General features: G+C 43.6%; 1 protein-coding gene across 40 annotated transcripts in view; it reads left to right on the forward strand.

Moving 5' to 3' along the window:
- Positions 1 to 4,386: 4,386 nt before the first annotated feature.
- The window catches only part of FHIP1B (FHF complex subunit HOOK interacting protein 1B), a 32,722-nt gene continuing 20,098 nt past the window's right edge, over positions 4,387 to 17,010 (forward strand). For 10 of the 40 annotated variants that reach the window (XR_012423449.1, XR_012423450.1, XR_012423448.1 and 7 more), the window contains exons 1-6: positions 4,387 to 4,460; positions 14,256 to 14,584; positions 14,715 to 15,353; positions 15,725 to 15,883; positions 16,076 to 16,162; positions 16,364 to 16,531. Coding sequence is in view for 31 of the 40 variants with exons in the window: in XM_074014505.1 (XP_073870606.1) it covers positions 14,447 to 14,584; positions 14,715 to 15,353; positions 15,725 to 15,883; positions 16,076 to 16,162; positions 16,364 to 16,531 (1,191 nt within the window). In the remaining 9 variants the exon portion in view is untranslated. Of the gene's footprint in view, positions 5,070 to 8,557; positions 8,654 to 14,255; positions 14,585 to 14,714; positions 15,354 to 15,724; positions 15,884 to 16,075; positions 16,163 to 16,363; positions 16,532 to 17,010 lie in introns of all 40 variants that reach the window. The other 30 variants (XR_012423452.1, XR_012423454.1, XM_005578827.5 and 27 more) reach the window with 11 other exon arrangements.

The following is a 17,010-nucleotide window of genomic DNA, read 5'->3' on the forward strand; positions in this document are numbered from 1 at the left end:
AGCCAGAGCTAGCGCTACTGAAGGGGTGGAGACGGTCTAGCTCTAGCACTCTGCCTGCCCAGCTAAACACCTCTAATAAGATCCCTGGAGAAGGTGGGGGTGCATGCCTCAGAGGGAAGCCTGGGTCTTGTCTCTGTTTTCCTCCTCCCCTCTTTCCACAGCAACTGAGCTACATAGGTGTCCTCTGGGTCAGAAGACCTGAGTTTTAGTGTAGGATCAAACACTCTGTTTTATCTTTGTACATTCTCTGTTTGGGCCTCACTATTTATTTATTTAACAATTATAACTGAATGGCTCATCTATGTCAGGTGCTAAACTATTCTCCAGGGACAAAGAGATGTCTCTCACATGAGAAGTGAGCTCTATTTTTGTAACCTACATCCCACCCATATCTACCTCCACCTACATCTTCCCCCATCACACCACTATCATAGATAGTGCGATGGGGCCATCCTATGGTTCTTTTGTGTTCATTTCCTTCTTGTTACTTCTAGTACCTCATCCTACCAACTACTCCATGTGTTTTATGGTCCCTAATCTTTCAACTTTTCTCTTTTTGTGAACCTGCTTAAATATCTCCTACATCAAAACAAACACTATAAGTTCTCCCTCAACCTGATGTTCCTTTCACTGCTATCATCTTTCTCAGTCAACAAGTCAAAATCATAACACCCATAGGCAGGTGTTCTGTGTGCCAGGCCAATATTGTGCTAAGTACTAGGAATTGGAGATGAATAAGACACACTCTCACCTCTCCAGAAGCTCACAGTCTGCTAGGTGAAATAGTCAGGCCAGCAGGTAATTACACATTAGGTAATTAAACAGCAGCAGTCATTGCCAGGCTACTGATGAGTACTCTGTTAGGTGGATACACAGAAGGTTATTATAGTATCCATGAAGTGTCCCTACAGAGCCTGGGTTCTACAGGATGAATAGGAGTTGGGTACAGAGATGGGAGGGTGAAGAGCACTAGAGGCAGAGTGCACAAAGTGGGCAAAGGCATAGAGATATCAAAAAGCATGGGTGACTGGGCAAACATCAATTGGCTTTTTTAAGATGGCCTAGCGGGTAGCGGTGAGAGATGAGGTTGAATGATAGACAGAGGCCAGCTCAGGAAGAGTTCTGTCAGCCATGTTATAAAGCTTGGATTTTACCTAATGGCAACAGAGAACCTGTGAAGAGTTTTGCACAGTTCAGTGATAAAATCAGGTTTGTGTTTTTGGAGTGTTTCTTAGAAGAAAAACCTGTGGTCCCTAATTAATTTTTGTAAAACTCTCTTTTCCCATGGCTTCTTAATTTCTTTTTGAAAAGTATTACGCTTGTTAAAATAAAAAGACAATATTCAAAATAATGCAACAAAATGAATAAAATCCTTTGTGATGCCATAATGTCTTAGTTTTCTGTTTATTTTTAGTGTCTTTCATAAGCTCCTCTGTCTATTCCTTCTATGACGGTGTTTTTTTTTTCTTGGATTCTGTTCTAGGCTTTCCACTTTTGCCATCCTCCTAACGCTGTCTGGTTGATGTCAGTCACCCACAGACTTGCTTTCCCATACAGTGGCTCCCGAGAACTCTCCCTGAGCTGCAGTTTTCTATATGACTAACTGCTCACTGGATGTTCCTACTTGGATATCCCGCAGTCACCTTCAACCCATTGAGTCTATAACTGAGCTCATTATCTTCCTCCACTTTTTCTTCTAGAATTCCTATATATGCCCTTTCAGCAAAAAACCTATGACAGCATTTATTATTATTACTGTATAACATTGTGGCAGTTAAAAAAAATGTTCACAAATTCTTCGACACCAATCCCTTGTGATAGTTTCAACCAATAGAGTATAGCAGGAGTGATGTTGTATGACTTCTAAGGCCAGATCATAAAAGGCCATGCAGCTTCCCTCTGGTTCTCTTGGAATGCTTCTTGTCTGGTAGCTCCCTCTCAGGATGTTCCCTCTTGGAACCTACCCATCATATTGTGAGAAGTTCTGTTTGACAGTTTCCCCACTGACTTTCGCTTTTTCGTTATCCCAGCCCAGGAATTAGATGTGTGACTGAAGAAGCCTCCAGATGCTTCCAGTCACCAGCCTCAAATCACCCCTAGATGTTCAAGCTTTACAGATAAGGCCCCAGATATCATGGAATAGGGACAAGCCATTCCTGTTGCATCTTGTCCAAATTCCCAGAATTTGTGCACATAGTAAAATGGCTATTGTTTTTATGACACTAAGTTTGGGTTGGTTTGTCACAGAGCATAGTAACCAGAACAAACAAACACAGAGAAAGGTGTATAATCCTTAAGTGTACAGCTTAATACATTTTCACAAAGTGAACACACCCATATAACCAAGCACTCAGGTCAAGAAACAGAATATCACCAGTGCCTCAGGAGCCCCACTCTGCCCCTTTCAGTCAATGTTTTTCCAAGAGTAATCACTACCTGAATTCTAATATCACAGTTTAGTTTTACCTGTTTTTGAATTTATGTAAACTAAGCATTAGTTTTTAATTCTTCCTCTTATTTTCCTCTTCTATCCACCCAATAATCAAACCATGGTGATCTACCTTCTAGAAGTCCACATGTCCACTTCTCTGCATTTCTGCTACTCTAGTTTGGGCCTTATCAGCTTGTTTGGCCTTCTGCAAAGTCCCCCTCACTATCAATCTATGTATAAAATTCTTTATAGCTATCATCCCAAAAATAAAATCTAAATTCCTTAACATGGTTTATAAAGTTCTCCAGTCCATGTCTTCAGCCTCATCTCACAATGTTTCCTCACATGTTGCCTAGGCTCCAGACACACTATACTGACTGCAGTTCTTATAGCACCTCCCACATGCTGTCCATTCTTCCTTTCTCTGGTATATGTTGATCCTTTGGTCTGAAACTTCGATTTCTTTTTAAATACTTTTTATTTGAACTAATTTTAGGCTTACAGAAAAGTTGTAAAAATAATACAGGGTTCTTATAAATTCCTTATCCATGTTCCCCTAACGTTATGATCTTATATAACTATAGCACAATGATAAAAACCAGGTATTTAACATTGGCAAAATACTTTTTTTTTTTTTTTTGGAGACGGAGTCTCACCCTGTTGCCCAGGCTGGAATGCAGTGGTGCCATATCGGCTCACTGCAACCTCCGCCTCCCAGGTTCAAGCGATTTCCCAGGTTCAAGCGATTCTCCTGCCCCAGCCTCCCAAGTAGCTGGGATTACGGGAGCACGTCACTACGCCCAGCTAACTTTTGTATTTTCAGTAGAGACGGGGTTTCACTATGTTGGTCAGGCTGGTCTCGAACTCTTGACCTCGTGATCCGCCAGCCTCGGCCTCCCAAAGTGCTGGGATTACAGGCGTGAGCCACTGCGCCCAGCCGGTGAAATACTTTTAAAACTACATACTTTATCTGAAACTTCTATTTTTCTATTTTAGTTTATCTTACTCTTGCTTGTTTCCCAAGACTCGGCTTAGACACCATCTCCTCCTGGAAATCTTCTTTAAGCTCCTTCACCATACCTTCCTCTCATCCTCTATACATACAAATCATGCTAAGTGCTGCTTCTAGATGGCCCCCGTAGTAATGCACTTATTACACTACGTTGCAATTCTCTGAGGTCCCGGAGAGCAGAGACCGGTTCTAACTGATCTGGAATCCAGCTGGGCATGCAGGTACTTATTCCGTGTTCCTTGACTAAGTGCTCAAGGGGTCACGGAGCAGCACAGCACAAAGGTGTTGGGCGAGCCAGGGGCAGTCATCGCTGCGGTACTAGAGACTAAGCTATGCACGACGAGGCAGCAAAATGAACTAGAATGCCCGCAGTCAGCCCTCTCCAGGCCTCGCTTTTCCGCAGGCCGGGCCCACCTAATGATTCCTCCTGTCTTTTCGTGATAGCCACGCCCCTCATGCCCACTCTTCCACTCCACGCGTCGCCCGGAATCCGTGGCCCCACCCCTTTCTCGTCTTTCTTCCGGCTCCATCTCTCTCAAGCCCCGCTCTTCTGATCTTTCCCTGCCTGTAAAAGTCGCGTCTCTCCTTAGGTCCCGCCTTCTGCCCTCTGGTTCGACCTTTCCTTCCCGGGCTCCGCCTCCGCTCTGCGGGCCTCCACCTTCCCTGAGGCCTTCCCCTATGACACGCCGGAGTCCCTCTGAGGGGCGGGATTTACGTACGAAGGGGCGGAACCAAGAGGAGAGGCGGTGCTCCTCCCTCGGATAGCCGTCGGCGATCCCGCCCCTGCGTTCAGCCGTTGCCAGGAAACAAGCGTCCTTGCTCGGGTTTGGTCGGGCTCAGCCAATGAGCTGGCACGCCATTGCCCAGTCGTGCGTCGCCGGGCGGTTACGTGTGGTGCGCGGGGGCGCGGACTGCGTGTGGCGTGTGGCGTGGGGCGGGGCGCGGTTGGTGCGCCTGAGAAGCGATGGCGGCGGTCTGAACTCACCTAACAGTGCCGCAACAAGCGGGCCCGGCCAGGTTCGGCGTTCCGTGAGTGAACAGTACGCATGGGCCAGAGGGCCTGGAGAGGCAGGCGCTTGGGAGGATGAGAGACTGGGAAAAGACAGTACCGGGTTTGGTTACTGTACTGGTTGTGAGGTGTTGGCAGGTGGTGAGGATCCGGGTGTGAGTGGCTAAGATAAGAGAAGGAAGATGAGAGCTTACAGGTGAGTGGACAAATGAGGGGCTGTGAGAGGCTGGCTGCTTTCGGAGGTGCCAAGTTGAAGGTACTCCTGAACGCGGTTTACTAAGGCTGGGGCCACTGAGGGCTGAGTTGAAGGATACTCTGGGACTAGTGTGAGGGGGTAAGGCCTGCGCGAGGAGAGGGAGAGTCAAAGGCGCAGCTGGGAGCCTGCGGGGTGGCGGCAAATTGGTGAGGGAGTTAAAGGCGGGGCATGGATGGAGGGAATTAGGGCTGTGAGACTTGGATAAAGGTGAGAGGTTGATTCTGAGGCCTCCCTCGATGGACTGTCATGTTCAGTAAGAGCAACAGTTTAGGCGAAGTAGGGCAGCTTGGATGGAAGTGTTGTGCACCTGACTCCTCTGCTCCCATGGACTTTCCATATTCTGGAGGACAAGAAAATGAAGGTGTGTTGGGCAGTAGTACTATGGTAATGAAAATAATATTTGAGGCTCAGTCTTCAACAGAGTAATCACTGAAACTTCAGTTCCTTCGACTCCCTCCTCTGGACTGCATAGTTGAAGATGGGCCCTCTCATGAAGGGTTTTGCGCTGTGACAGCTTGTGTTTTCTCTCTACCTCCTTCTGGACAACCTTATTCGACTGCTGCTCCTTACCTGTGCTTAACTGTGGGTCTTTGATTGGACTGACCATATTCAGTTGCTAATTCTACTTTTATGGAGGTCATATGGTTTGCCCTATACAGCACTGTATTTAGGGTTCCGAACAGGGTGGCCTTGCTGTCCTTTCTTACAGTTGAATGTTTTAAAAAGCTAGCATATATTATATTTAAAATGTATGTTTGATGAGTTTTGACATGTGTAAACATCTGTGAAACCCATCATCACTCTCAAGATACTGAACATTTCAACCACCTGAAAATTCATCTCTTCATCTCCACACCCTGTAATTGGGTTCATCTTACTAGCATTCTTTTAGGTCCTCTTCTCCCCACCAACCCAAATGCACATGAAATTCTGGAAAGTTGTGTTGGCATTCAGTGATAACGGCCGCTTTCATACTACTAAATTTTCCTCTCTACTGCTAGTCTGTCATGGGGTTGGGACATCCTGATTCTTTCCACACTCAGGAAGAGTTAAGTCTTTCCTTAACTCTACATTGGACAGGGCGAAACCATTCCCCGAGAATTAGACAGCCTCAGTCCCCATTATTTTCCAGAGTCAGCTTCAGAGCCGACTCCTCTGTCCTGTGGTATATTCTCATTGCTTCTTTCTGGAGGACAAACAGGCCTCCATATTGGTAGAACACTTGGCAACTTGCCCAGACAGTCAGAACTTATAGTTCAGAGTTTAGAGTAGTGATTCCTAAACACTGGACCAAGGACCCTGTACATGATAAAATTATCATCTATCCAAGATGGAGGGAGAGAAACAAAGACAGCATGGTTAGTTATAAGATAAATTTATTATCAGAGATTATCATTCATATTCTTTTGGTGTTGAAGTGCTCTTTCATTGATGCAGTAATGTTAACAGTAGATGGTGGGTTAAAAAAAGATCTAATTTACGTAAATAAAAAGTGACAACCCAATTTTTAATTTAAAAAATTATTTCTATAGCTTTATGAACTTCAGAAATTTAAAGTGATGATGGTGTGGCTGTTGTATTAGGTTGAGGAAGCATACATTTTTACAATGGTTCTGTGTAACTTGACATCTGAACAACATTCATGCTTTACATAGGGATTTCAAATTTTATTATACTGATTTATATAGATACCTTGTAAAGTAGACAAAGACAGGAACTTTCATTTTATAGATGAGAAATTAAATTCAATAACCAGAGGTCATATAGGGATACAGTGGGAAAGCTGAACCCAGAATTTTGTCTTGGAGAGAGAGACTTTGGTAAAGAAAATTTATAATAGACACTGAAGGTGATGTGGGAGGATTTTTTAATGATTTGTAATTGTTCAATTTCCAAAAGACAGAAAAGGGACTGTGAGGGTGACATAGGGATGAAGGTTATGGACATTGGAACAGGTATATATAATACCTGGATCACATCTTGATAGTGGATCATATCATGATAGTGATAGGATGAATCAAATCAAATATCAGATGGCTCTTAGGGACTGTCTAAATTCTTGGTTATAATGGAGAAAGCACTGGATTTGGTAAGCTTGTTGTTTGCTATACCAAACTCTGTTGAAATAGTAGTGCATTAAGTATAATGGATTTTGATTTGTGTCATATAGTGAGTGGTAGGTCTGAGAGGACGAAACATACACGAGGATGATAATGTAGAGATAGAAACATGTTTAGGGTACTGTGTTAATCATTTATTCCATGTCTGCTCTGTGCCAGACACTCTACTAAGTACTAGGAGAATGAATTCATTTATTCATTCAACAAATACTTCTTGAACACATAGTTTGTGCTTGTGATGCTCACATATTATGGAATAACAAGATGAATAAAACATGGTCATCTGAGCACTCAAGGGATTTTCAGTCTAGTTGGGAGAGTTAGACACATGAAAACATAATTTCAGTTTAGAGAGAGAATGTGAAATGTGAAAATATATCATAATAGGCCGGGCGTGGTGGCTCATGACTGTAATTCTAGCACTTTGGGAGGCTGAGGCAGGCTGATCACTTGACCTCAGGAGTTTGAGAGCAACCTGGGCAACATTTTGAAACCCTGCCTCTACCAAAACAACAACAACAACAACAATAACAACAAAACCACCATGAAAAAAAACCCACCAAAAATTAGCCAGGTGTGGTTGCACATACTTGTGGTCCTGGCTACTTTGGAGGCTGAGGTGGGAGGATTGCTTGAGCCTGGGTGGCAGAGGTTGTAGTGAGATGAGGTCACGCCACTGCACTCCAGCCTGAGTGACAGAGTGAGGCCCCATCTCACCACAGGTATCTCGAAATTAACATGTCCAAAACAGAATTCATAGTCTTTGCCCCAAAAGGCCGCCTTTGCACTCATATCCCCATCTCAGTCCAGGCAAGGACTACATTGTCATCTTTCATACTTCCTGCTCTTTTACTCCCTGCATTCAATCATTTGCTAAAATCTTAATACATTTCCCTCTGTGTTATCTCTCTTCTCTATATCTCCATTGCTACATCTTCACTGTTAAAGCTTTAGTTTAGCTCCCCCTCACCTCATGTGATTTTTTTAAAACAATTTTTTGTCTTAAAACTTGCTCTTTTCTAGTCCATCCCTAGAATGATTTTTCTGAAAATATACATCTGATCACCGAACTCCTCTGCTTAAAAACTTTTGGCTCTTTGTGTCCTGTAGGACAACATCCAAATTTCTTAATATGGCATCATTTAGCTTCAGCTCACCTCTCCAGTCTCATCTGTCACTCCCTAGTCTGTGTTCTAGTTTGAAGAAATTGTTCAGAGTTCCCTAAAACCGTGCTGCTTTTATGAGCCTTGAAATCTTTGTAGTAGCTGCTTCCTCTACTAGGAATGCCTTTTCTTCTCTGCCTAGCTAACTTTCCTTATCCTTTAGGATCTAGTTCAGTTTCACCTCCTTTTTGACATCTTTGTCAAGGTAGAGATAACTGTGTGTGACATGAGGATTCATTGCTGTAAAGAGGAGTCACTGTAGAATAGAGGTTCACTTTTGTGAATTAGATGGGCTGTGCTGGAGTCAGATGAGGAGATCCCTGCAAGAAGCAGAAGCGATACTGTGGGGAGGGAAGGGAATGAGTTGGGACCATACCCTGACATCCCATTTGTCTGAGGGATGGAAAAGCAGGGAAGGTATGTGTAAACTGAGCTGTAGTAAATTCCTAGTAGGTGGTGTTTTTGGTTTGTTTGTTTGTTTTTTCCTTTGTATTACTATGAGATTTTAATCAGGTCATTCACCTTTCAGTATTTAGGGTAACAGCCCATTCATCCTTCTTGCTTAGGAAGAGCCATCGTAAGGAGAGAGAAACCACAGAATTTTACTGACCTGTTCTTGGAAGATCATTTTGGTCTCTCCCTGTCCAACGTAGGTGTTGCAGGTATATCCCTTCCCCCAGTTCCCTCCTCTCTGCCTCTCCCAGTGCAAAGGTTCATAAGTGAGGCTGAGCCACTTCCTGCCCTGTATCTGCCGTTCTGAGGTTCGTTGTCACCCTTGCTGTGTGTGGCTGTAAGACTGTATTTTGGGCTGTAAGGTGAGTGCTTGATTTTGGCCATTTTGGGTCTGAGAGATCAGCTCCTGCCCCTTTTTACTCTGTGGCTGAGCCTGAAGGTAAATCAGGAGAGTGGGGGGTTCTGCTGGTTTTTTTTTGTTTGTTTGTTTGTTTGTTTTTTTCTGGACTTTGCTATGGGAGGAAAGGACACCATAAGAGGGTGGTGATTTTAACTTCTTCTTTATCTTGTTCTGAATGTTGCAGGGAGTCTAAGTGGGTGATAGGAATACCAAACTATGACTTTCTTTTAAGCTTTTGTTGTATGTGAACAGGGCCCAGTTTAAGTGTTGGCTTTTGGAATCTGAGATGCTGATTCCAACATCTTCTCTTGAGGTCTTTGAAATGGCATTGTAGAACTGGGGTGGGCAGGCGGGTGAGGAAGGGTCCTGGAGGCTAATCTTACTTGGTTCCATGAGCAGTGCCCTTTGTTGGTCAAATGGTGGACCAATAATGGGCACCTCAGGTATATTGCAAGCTAGGAGCAGTTAATGTTCGGAATTAAATTCCAGAAGCTGGAGGCAGTTTAGTTTTGGATATGTTAAGACTTTACTGAGACTGAATGCTTGGCCTTTCTTCAGCTGACTGAGGTATGTATGGTAGGCGATAAGGATGGACACATCAGAGCAGGTTATATCTCTTCTCTTAGAGATATGGGCATCTGGGTCAAATAGGATCAGGAGAAGGAAGGAGGAAAGGGACATGTAATTTACAGAGTATCTTCTTTATGGTTGGAATGCTACCTAAGTTATTATATGATTTAATTTTTAAAACTAGCAGTAATTATTTCATTAGGAATTTATAGATGAGGAAGCTGAGGCTCAGATATGTGAAATGGTTTATTTAAGGTCACACAGCTGGAAAATGGTGGACTGAGATTCAAACCACTGAGGGACTCCAGAGTTCAGACTTTATCTACTACTCTGTGTTATTCTTGTTTGATTGTCTTTGTTTTCATTCTTCAAATGAGATACGATTGAGAAGAGTGTTCCATAAGCAGTAATACTCTTTTTCAGTGAGGCTGTTTGCAGGTGACAGATAGCTCAAGCTGGGTTTGGGAAGAATTTAATAAAGGGACTATATTTACAAAGATATGGGTAGGGTTTAAGGAAACCAACAAGGGGATGGTGCAGTATCCCAGGGCTAATAACTGTAAGAAGGGCTAGCCATAGGGGAGAGTGCTTACCACTTTTCTCAACTGTTGACTTTTCCAGTCCATACCATAAATAGCTGGGTGGATGGATAAGTACTTGTTCCAGTGCATCCCTGCTGATGGCTACTAGTCTTTGTGGCTGTGTTGATGATTTATTAAGAAACCATGTATGAAAGACTGAGCAGTGCTTCTGTGGCTTTGCCACCTTCTCACCCATTTTCTTCTCTCCCACCCACAGTCTTCTAGGTGAGTGAGGGAGGGAAGGCGGGGTGGGGTTGGTGGTGGATTGAATGTTAGCTTCTCTCTTTCTTCATGTTCAGATTTGCGTGAAGTAGCACCCATCCTTTATTTATTACTCTATTCTTCCTTTCTCAGAGAAGGTGTCTTACCTATTTTTCTGAATATACCTGATTTTAATGTCATTTATCTCTATCTTATTTATTTATAAATTGTCCCTTTCTTCAGACTACTTCTCTCACTTAACAGATACCCTTATAACTCCCCATCCTACAGCAAAACCAAAATGCTTTTTCTTGACTCCCCTTACCACAACTTCTTTAAGCTATTGCCCCGGTTTTTTTTTTTTTTTTTTTTTTTGAGACGGAGTTTCACTCTTGTTGCCCAGGCTAGAGTGCAATGGCGTGATCTTGGCTCACCACAACCACTGCCTCCTGGGTTCAAGCGATTCTCCTGCCTCAGCCTCCCCAGTAGCTGGGATTACAGGTGTGCACCACCACACCCAGCTAATTTTGTATTTTTTAAATAGAGACGGAGTTTCACCATGTTGGTCAGTCTGGTCTCAAACTCCTGACCTCAAGTGATCTACCTGCCTTGGCCTCCCAAAGTGCTGGGATTACAGGCATGAGCCACTGTGCCCGGCCTGCCCTATTTTTATCCTTTCTCATTTCACTGAATTTCCTGAAAGTACATCTTACTTTTCGATTCCTATACTTTAACCAACTAATTTGACTAAGTTTGTAAAAAACTTGATTATGCCATTTTCAGTCTTCATTCTACTTGATCTTTCTATAGAACTATACACTATGGGCAACCTCCAGTTTCTTGAAACTTCCTTTCTTTGATGTCTAGATCATCATTTCTTGGATTTCTCCTTTTATTTCTGGCTACCTTCAAAGTCTTCTTTAAAGACTCCTCCTTTTTAACTTTCCTACATCCTGGTTTTCCCCAGGATTTTACCCTTACCTCCTTTATGATCTGCTGTTCTCCTTGCATAATTCCATCTACTTCCATAGTTTCATAGTTGCCTATAAGCTGCTAACTCTTGAATTTATATCTTTTGTCTTGATTTTATTCATTATCTCAAGTATGGTATTCCTGCTTGCTTTCTGGACATCATGAATATCCTGTAGATATCTCAAAACTTAACATACTCAAAACTGTACTCAACCTCTTTTCTAAAACACAGTTCCCCTTCTTACGTGTTTCTAGTCTGTTAATGGCTTTATCTTTTACTGAATCTCCTATACTTCCTATGAGAGTCTTCTCTCATTCCCCATTTATTTGCCAGGTCTTATTGCTTTTACTTTGCAGTTAATTTAAATCTGGAGGCAGATACTCTGCATTTGCATTTTAGTCCTGTCACTTACTAGCTGGGTATGTTGGGCAATTTATTTAACCTCCCTGGGGTTTGATTTCCTTATATGTAAAATGTGGATAATAATACTTAAATGAGTTTTTATGAGGTTTAAATTAGCTACTTCGTGTAGTGCTGGAATGGAGCCTGGCATGTAGTAAATATATGTTTGCTGTAATAATTATTAATTCAGCATTCACTTTTGCAGGCATATTTGAGTTCAGGCTCTATGTTTGCACTGGGATATCAAAGAAAAATGAATGATATTTTTATTTTGTCAAGGAACTTGCTATTGATTGGCAGAGGTGTTACTGGTATAAATAATTTCAGTATTGCATGGAACATATTAAGATAGAGTTGAATCTCAGATTTATCTTTCCTGATATTTCTCTTACTACCATAGTTGATGCCTTACTTTTTTATTTTCAAATATACTATTGAAACAGCTTCTTATAAATTGTCCACTGCAATCCATCTCTCTTTGCTCCACCTTATACTGTTATCTGATATATTTTTGAAGGCCAATCTGATCTTATCATTTTCATGTTTAAAAACCTCCTTTGTTTCTAGGGTGTCAATAAGTAAAACCTAAACTCCTTAGCATAATATTTAGTGATATTTATAACCTTCACCCATATTTACCCTTCAACTAATGTTGTGCTTCTCTTCTCTGAATAGTCTGTGATTAAGGCACACTAAATTTGCAACTGTTCTTTGAATTTGTCATGTTCTTTCACAGTACCATAGTTTTGTACATAATGTTTTTAATATGAAGAAAACCTTTTCTTCTGCTCTCTACTTAATTAGTATCTCATTATAAGTTCAATATTAACTGTGTGGGACCCTCTAATAGCACCCCAGGCAGAGTTAGTTGCTTTCCTTCATGCCCCCTGACACTTTTTATAAATACCTTTATTTACAATATTTGTTGGATTTACGTTTATGCTACCTCAACTGTTTTTATCCATCTTTGTTATTTCCAGTGCTTACTTAGAACAGTGACCAGTATTTTATCCATATGGAGGTACATTGAGTTAATCAATGAGTAAGCCCTACCTCCTCTTTAGGACTGGCCCCTCCCTTTGTAAGACTCACCTATTCTATAGAAATTTTCCTTAAACATAGTTGCTACCTTCCTTTAGTTGTGAGCTGGAAATTGTGTGAGAGAGTATCTGGGTGAAGGGAGATGTTGTTAATATAACCTTAGGGAAAAATGTGGGGCTGGTGCCAGGTCTCTGGATTCCTTCAGCCTTTGTTGAGTATAAAGAGGAAGGACCACTGAACCACCCCTTTCCTCTCCAGGTTTTACGCTTGTGAGAGACAGTACTGATGAGGGTGTGGTGGCTGTAAAGGAGAAGGAACCATAGTTCCTTGCAATAGCTACTTGGTGCTTTTTTCCTTTTTCTTGTGAGGATATCTTAACATTTTCTTGGGAGTGAGTTTTGGATGTGTCTGGCAGCAGTGGAGATGGGAATGTGTCTGTCTTCCTTAGTGGAAGGGAAACAGCTCTGCTGTATTGGTTGGCTCTGAATTCTTCCTCTTAAGAGTATTCAGTCAGTTAAGGGTCTATTTGCTCATCTCCCATGGGTCACTGGGTAGGTTTCTAGGGAAGCACCTGTGATAGACAGAAAGACATTTCTTCTTCAGTAGTCCCAGAGGGCTAGAGTCAGATCAAGGCTGGATTTCTTGATTGGTTGTTCATTCATTCATTCATTCATTCATTCATTCACTCACTCATTTACTTCAGCATTTATACATTCAACAAATATTTATTGAGTCCCTAGGCCCTGGGGATACAACAGACACAATAAGATAAACCCTGCCCTCCAAGAAGCTACCTAATGTGTGGAAGATAGACAAATAAATAAATCATTTCCGAGAGTGAAACTGCTAAGAAGAAAGGATTAGGAAGCTAGAGAGTGAAGGTGAGAAGATGTGCTATTTAGATAGAATTGTTAAGCAGGGCCTCTCTGGGGAGATAACATTTGAAAACAAACAAACAAACAAACAAAAAAATGAGCAATGACAGCAATGTGAAGAGCAGGAGAAGGACATTCTAGTCTAGGCAGAGGGAACAAAAAGTATTCAAGAAGGCCTGTGTCACTAAAGTGTGAGTGAGAAAGAGAATGGTAGGAAGTTATACAGATTACATTATTTAGGCTCCTGTAGGCCAAGATAAGGAATTTGAACTATTATAGTGTGTTAGGAAATTATTGGAGAGTATTCAACAGAGGACAGGTCATATAATTTAGGTTTTAAAAATATCACTCTGGTTGTTGTGATAACTCTCAGGAGGATAATAAAGGAATCATGGAGGCCAGATTGGAAGCTACTGCAATAGTGAGACCTATTTTGAAGGTAGAGATGATAGGGTTTGCTGATGAACTGGATATTGGAAGTAAAGAAAAGAAAAAAGAAGGATAATGTGCACGTTTTCAGCTTGAGCATTTAGGTGAATTTTGGTATCATTTTCTTTTGAGATGGAGAAAGTTGAAGGAGTAACAGGTTTGGTGGTAGAAATCTGAGTTCTGTTTTAGACATGTCAGTTGCTGACTGTGTGTGTGCGCGTGTGCGTGCGTGTGTGTGTATGTATGTATAGGTGTGTGGAGTTTTCAGTGGGGTGGTGGGTCTGAGTTCTGGAAAGTGAGCTTCTATTTATCCCTTCCATTATCTCTTCTCTGAATTAGATTTAGAAATCTGGACTGGCCAGTGACCTCATGGCTTGCCATTCCAGCCTGGTATAACCTCTGGCTCCATGGGCAGCTACTGGCTCCTACAGACCGGATGAAGCAGACTGGAGACGCAAGTGGAGAAAACCTCCAGCTGGCAAATCCTCAAAGTACAGGCCTCTGGCTGCCAGTCCTGCCCAGCCTGCCTCATGGAGAGGATGAATTGGCTGAGCAGACTGGCCTCCCGGGGCCCTGGGCACCGTATACCTCAAGGGGCCAATCTTCAAACCCCAGTCATGGCTGACCCTGAGACCTGCCTCATGGTCTTCAAGAATCACTGGTCCCAGGTAGGAGACTGTATGGCACAGGGCTTCGTCTGCTGACCACCTGAGTTCTCCCAACCTTCTGTATTCTCCTCATCCCATTTAGTCACCTTATCAACTTAGATTCCTTCCATCTTCTGTCCTTTTTCTCTAGGTGGTGCGAATCCTGGAGCGGCAAGGCCCTCGGGCAGCTCCTGGGGGTGCAGATGATCTCAGTGCTGTGCGCAACCACACTTACCAGATGTTGACACTGCTGGCAGAGGATCGTGCAGTTCCTTCGACCCCCACAGGCCCTGGCCCCCTGCTGGAGTTTGCTCTGCACGAGGATCTGCTGACCCGTGTGTTGACATGGCAGTTGCAATGGGATGAGCTTGGGGATGGGGTCGAGGAACGGCGGGCTGAGCAACTGAAACTATTCGAGATGCTAGTGAGCGAAGCTCGCCAGCCACTGTTGCGGCATGGTCCAGTTCGTGAGGCTCTGCTCACTCTGCTGGATGCCTGTGGCCGCCCTGTGCCCAGTAGTCCAGCACTGGATGAAGGCTTGGTGCTACTTCTCAGCCAGCTGTGTGTTTGTGTGGCCCAGGAGCCTTCATTGCTCGAGTTCTTCCTGCAGCCACCTCCTGAGCCTGGAGCTGCTCCCCGTCTTCTTCTCTTTTCTCGCCTTGTCCCTTTTGTGCATCGAGAGGGCACCTTGGGCCAGCAGGCCCGTGATGCCCTACTTCTTCTCATGGCTTTGTCAGCTGGGAGCCCCACTGTGGGCCGCTACATCGCGGATCACTCTTACTTCTGCCCGGTTAGCACCCCCTGGCATGGAGGGTAGGGTATGGCATGTAGATACTGGACAGCACCTTCCTATCCAGGAGAGTGGGAGAGGCTATGTACCAGGGCCCGTTCCTCTAGGAAATAGTTCCTGGATTTGAAAGCAGCCCCCTGGAGTTGTAGTGGGGATGAGTCATGGGCTTAGATGGATAGGGCAGATACTAAGGCTCTTCGTAGGCTCGTGAATTCTAGGTGAGTTTCCAGCACATTGGGTAGCCAAATGCTTGCTTTGGTAATAACTTATATCCCTATTCCCATCAAAAGTCTGGATTAATAGCTCCCCTATTCCACTTTCTGTATTTTATAAATATATTTTATATATGAGCCTTTGGTAACTTCTCATAGGTGCTGGCCACAGGGCTCAGTGCCCTGTACTCATCACTGCCTCGAAAGATTGAGGTTCCAGGGGATGATTGGCACTGTCTGCGACGGGAAGACTGGCTGGGAGTGCCAGCCCTTGCACTCTTCATGAGTTCCCTAGAGTTCTGCAATGCAGTAATTCAGGTAGGACTGGAGTTTCCTGGAAGTCTGGCCCTTGATCATTCTTGGGAGATGAGGTAGGAAGGGATATATTCCCTGGAGTTCTGTCATTTTTCCATCTTGGAAGTAGGGTGCCTCTCTATAGTGCACTGTTCTACTCCCTTCCAGGCAGTGGTTGCTTCATAACCCTCCCGGTTCTCTCTTACACTCCTACAGGTGGCTCACCCCTTGGTGCAGAAGCAGTTGGTTGATTATATCCATAATGGGTTCCTGGTGCCTGTCATGGGTCCTGCCTTGCACAAGGTGAGAGTCCTGGGTGGCAAGGCAGATAAGGGGCTAAGCTGCAGTGGTAACTTCAGTGCCAGGACTAATGTAGGAGATGGTGGGTAGAGTACTCCTCCCTTTTCCCCTGTCTGCTCCTGATTTGTCTTAGAATCCAGGGAGCATGGCCCTGTATGTGCAGGGAAGCTGTACATTTCCAGACTTTCCCTTCTTTTTGTCCAGACCTCTGTGGAGGAGATGATCGCCAGTACCGCCTATCTGGAACTTTTCCTACGGAGTATCTCAGAGCCTGCTTTGCTCCGTACCTTCCTGCGATTCCTGTTGTTGCACCGGCATGACACCCACACCATCCTCGACACCCTCGTTGCCCGTATTGGCAGCAACTCCCGGGTATGGCCCTTACCACTGTCCTGGCTTACCTGGATGAGCCATCTTCTCTCTCTGACCTTTGTTCTGGGAGGGTATTCCTGCCCTTCTTTTACCTTTATCTCCAGCAGTCACCTCAAAATTAAGTGGCATTAACTTTCCAGCATTAAACTTTTAACCATTTCGGGTACATATTTTAATCTATTCCCCTGCTTTTATAATAGATGAATCTAGAACACAGTCACCTTTTCTGGATGACTTTGGCTGTTCATCATGACTATAGGTTTTGCTACTGTACTGTGTTTGTAATGTAGTATTGGCCTGAGTTCTCTTAAACTGTTTGTCACTCTGTGGCCTGCTATGGGTGACTTGAGAGCACTTTAGGTTGTGTGTCTGCTTTGATAGATGATCCAGGTGCTACTGATATGCTTACCTTCTTTCTTCTTTGGATTTGCTGCTTTTGAACTATTACTTGGAGCACTCATCCACCCATCTATCTACTT

Source organism: Macaca fascicularis, chromosome 14, assembly GCF_037993035.2.
Source record: "Macaca fascicularis isolate 582-1 chromosome 14, T2T-MFA8v1.1".
Classification (NCBI taxonomy): Eukaryota; Metazoa; Chordata; class Mammalia; order Primates; family Cercopithecidae; genus Macaca; species Macaca fascicularis.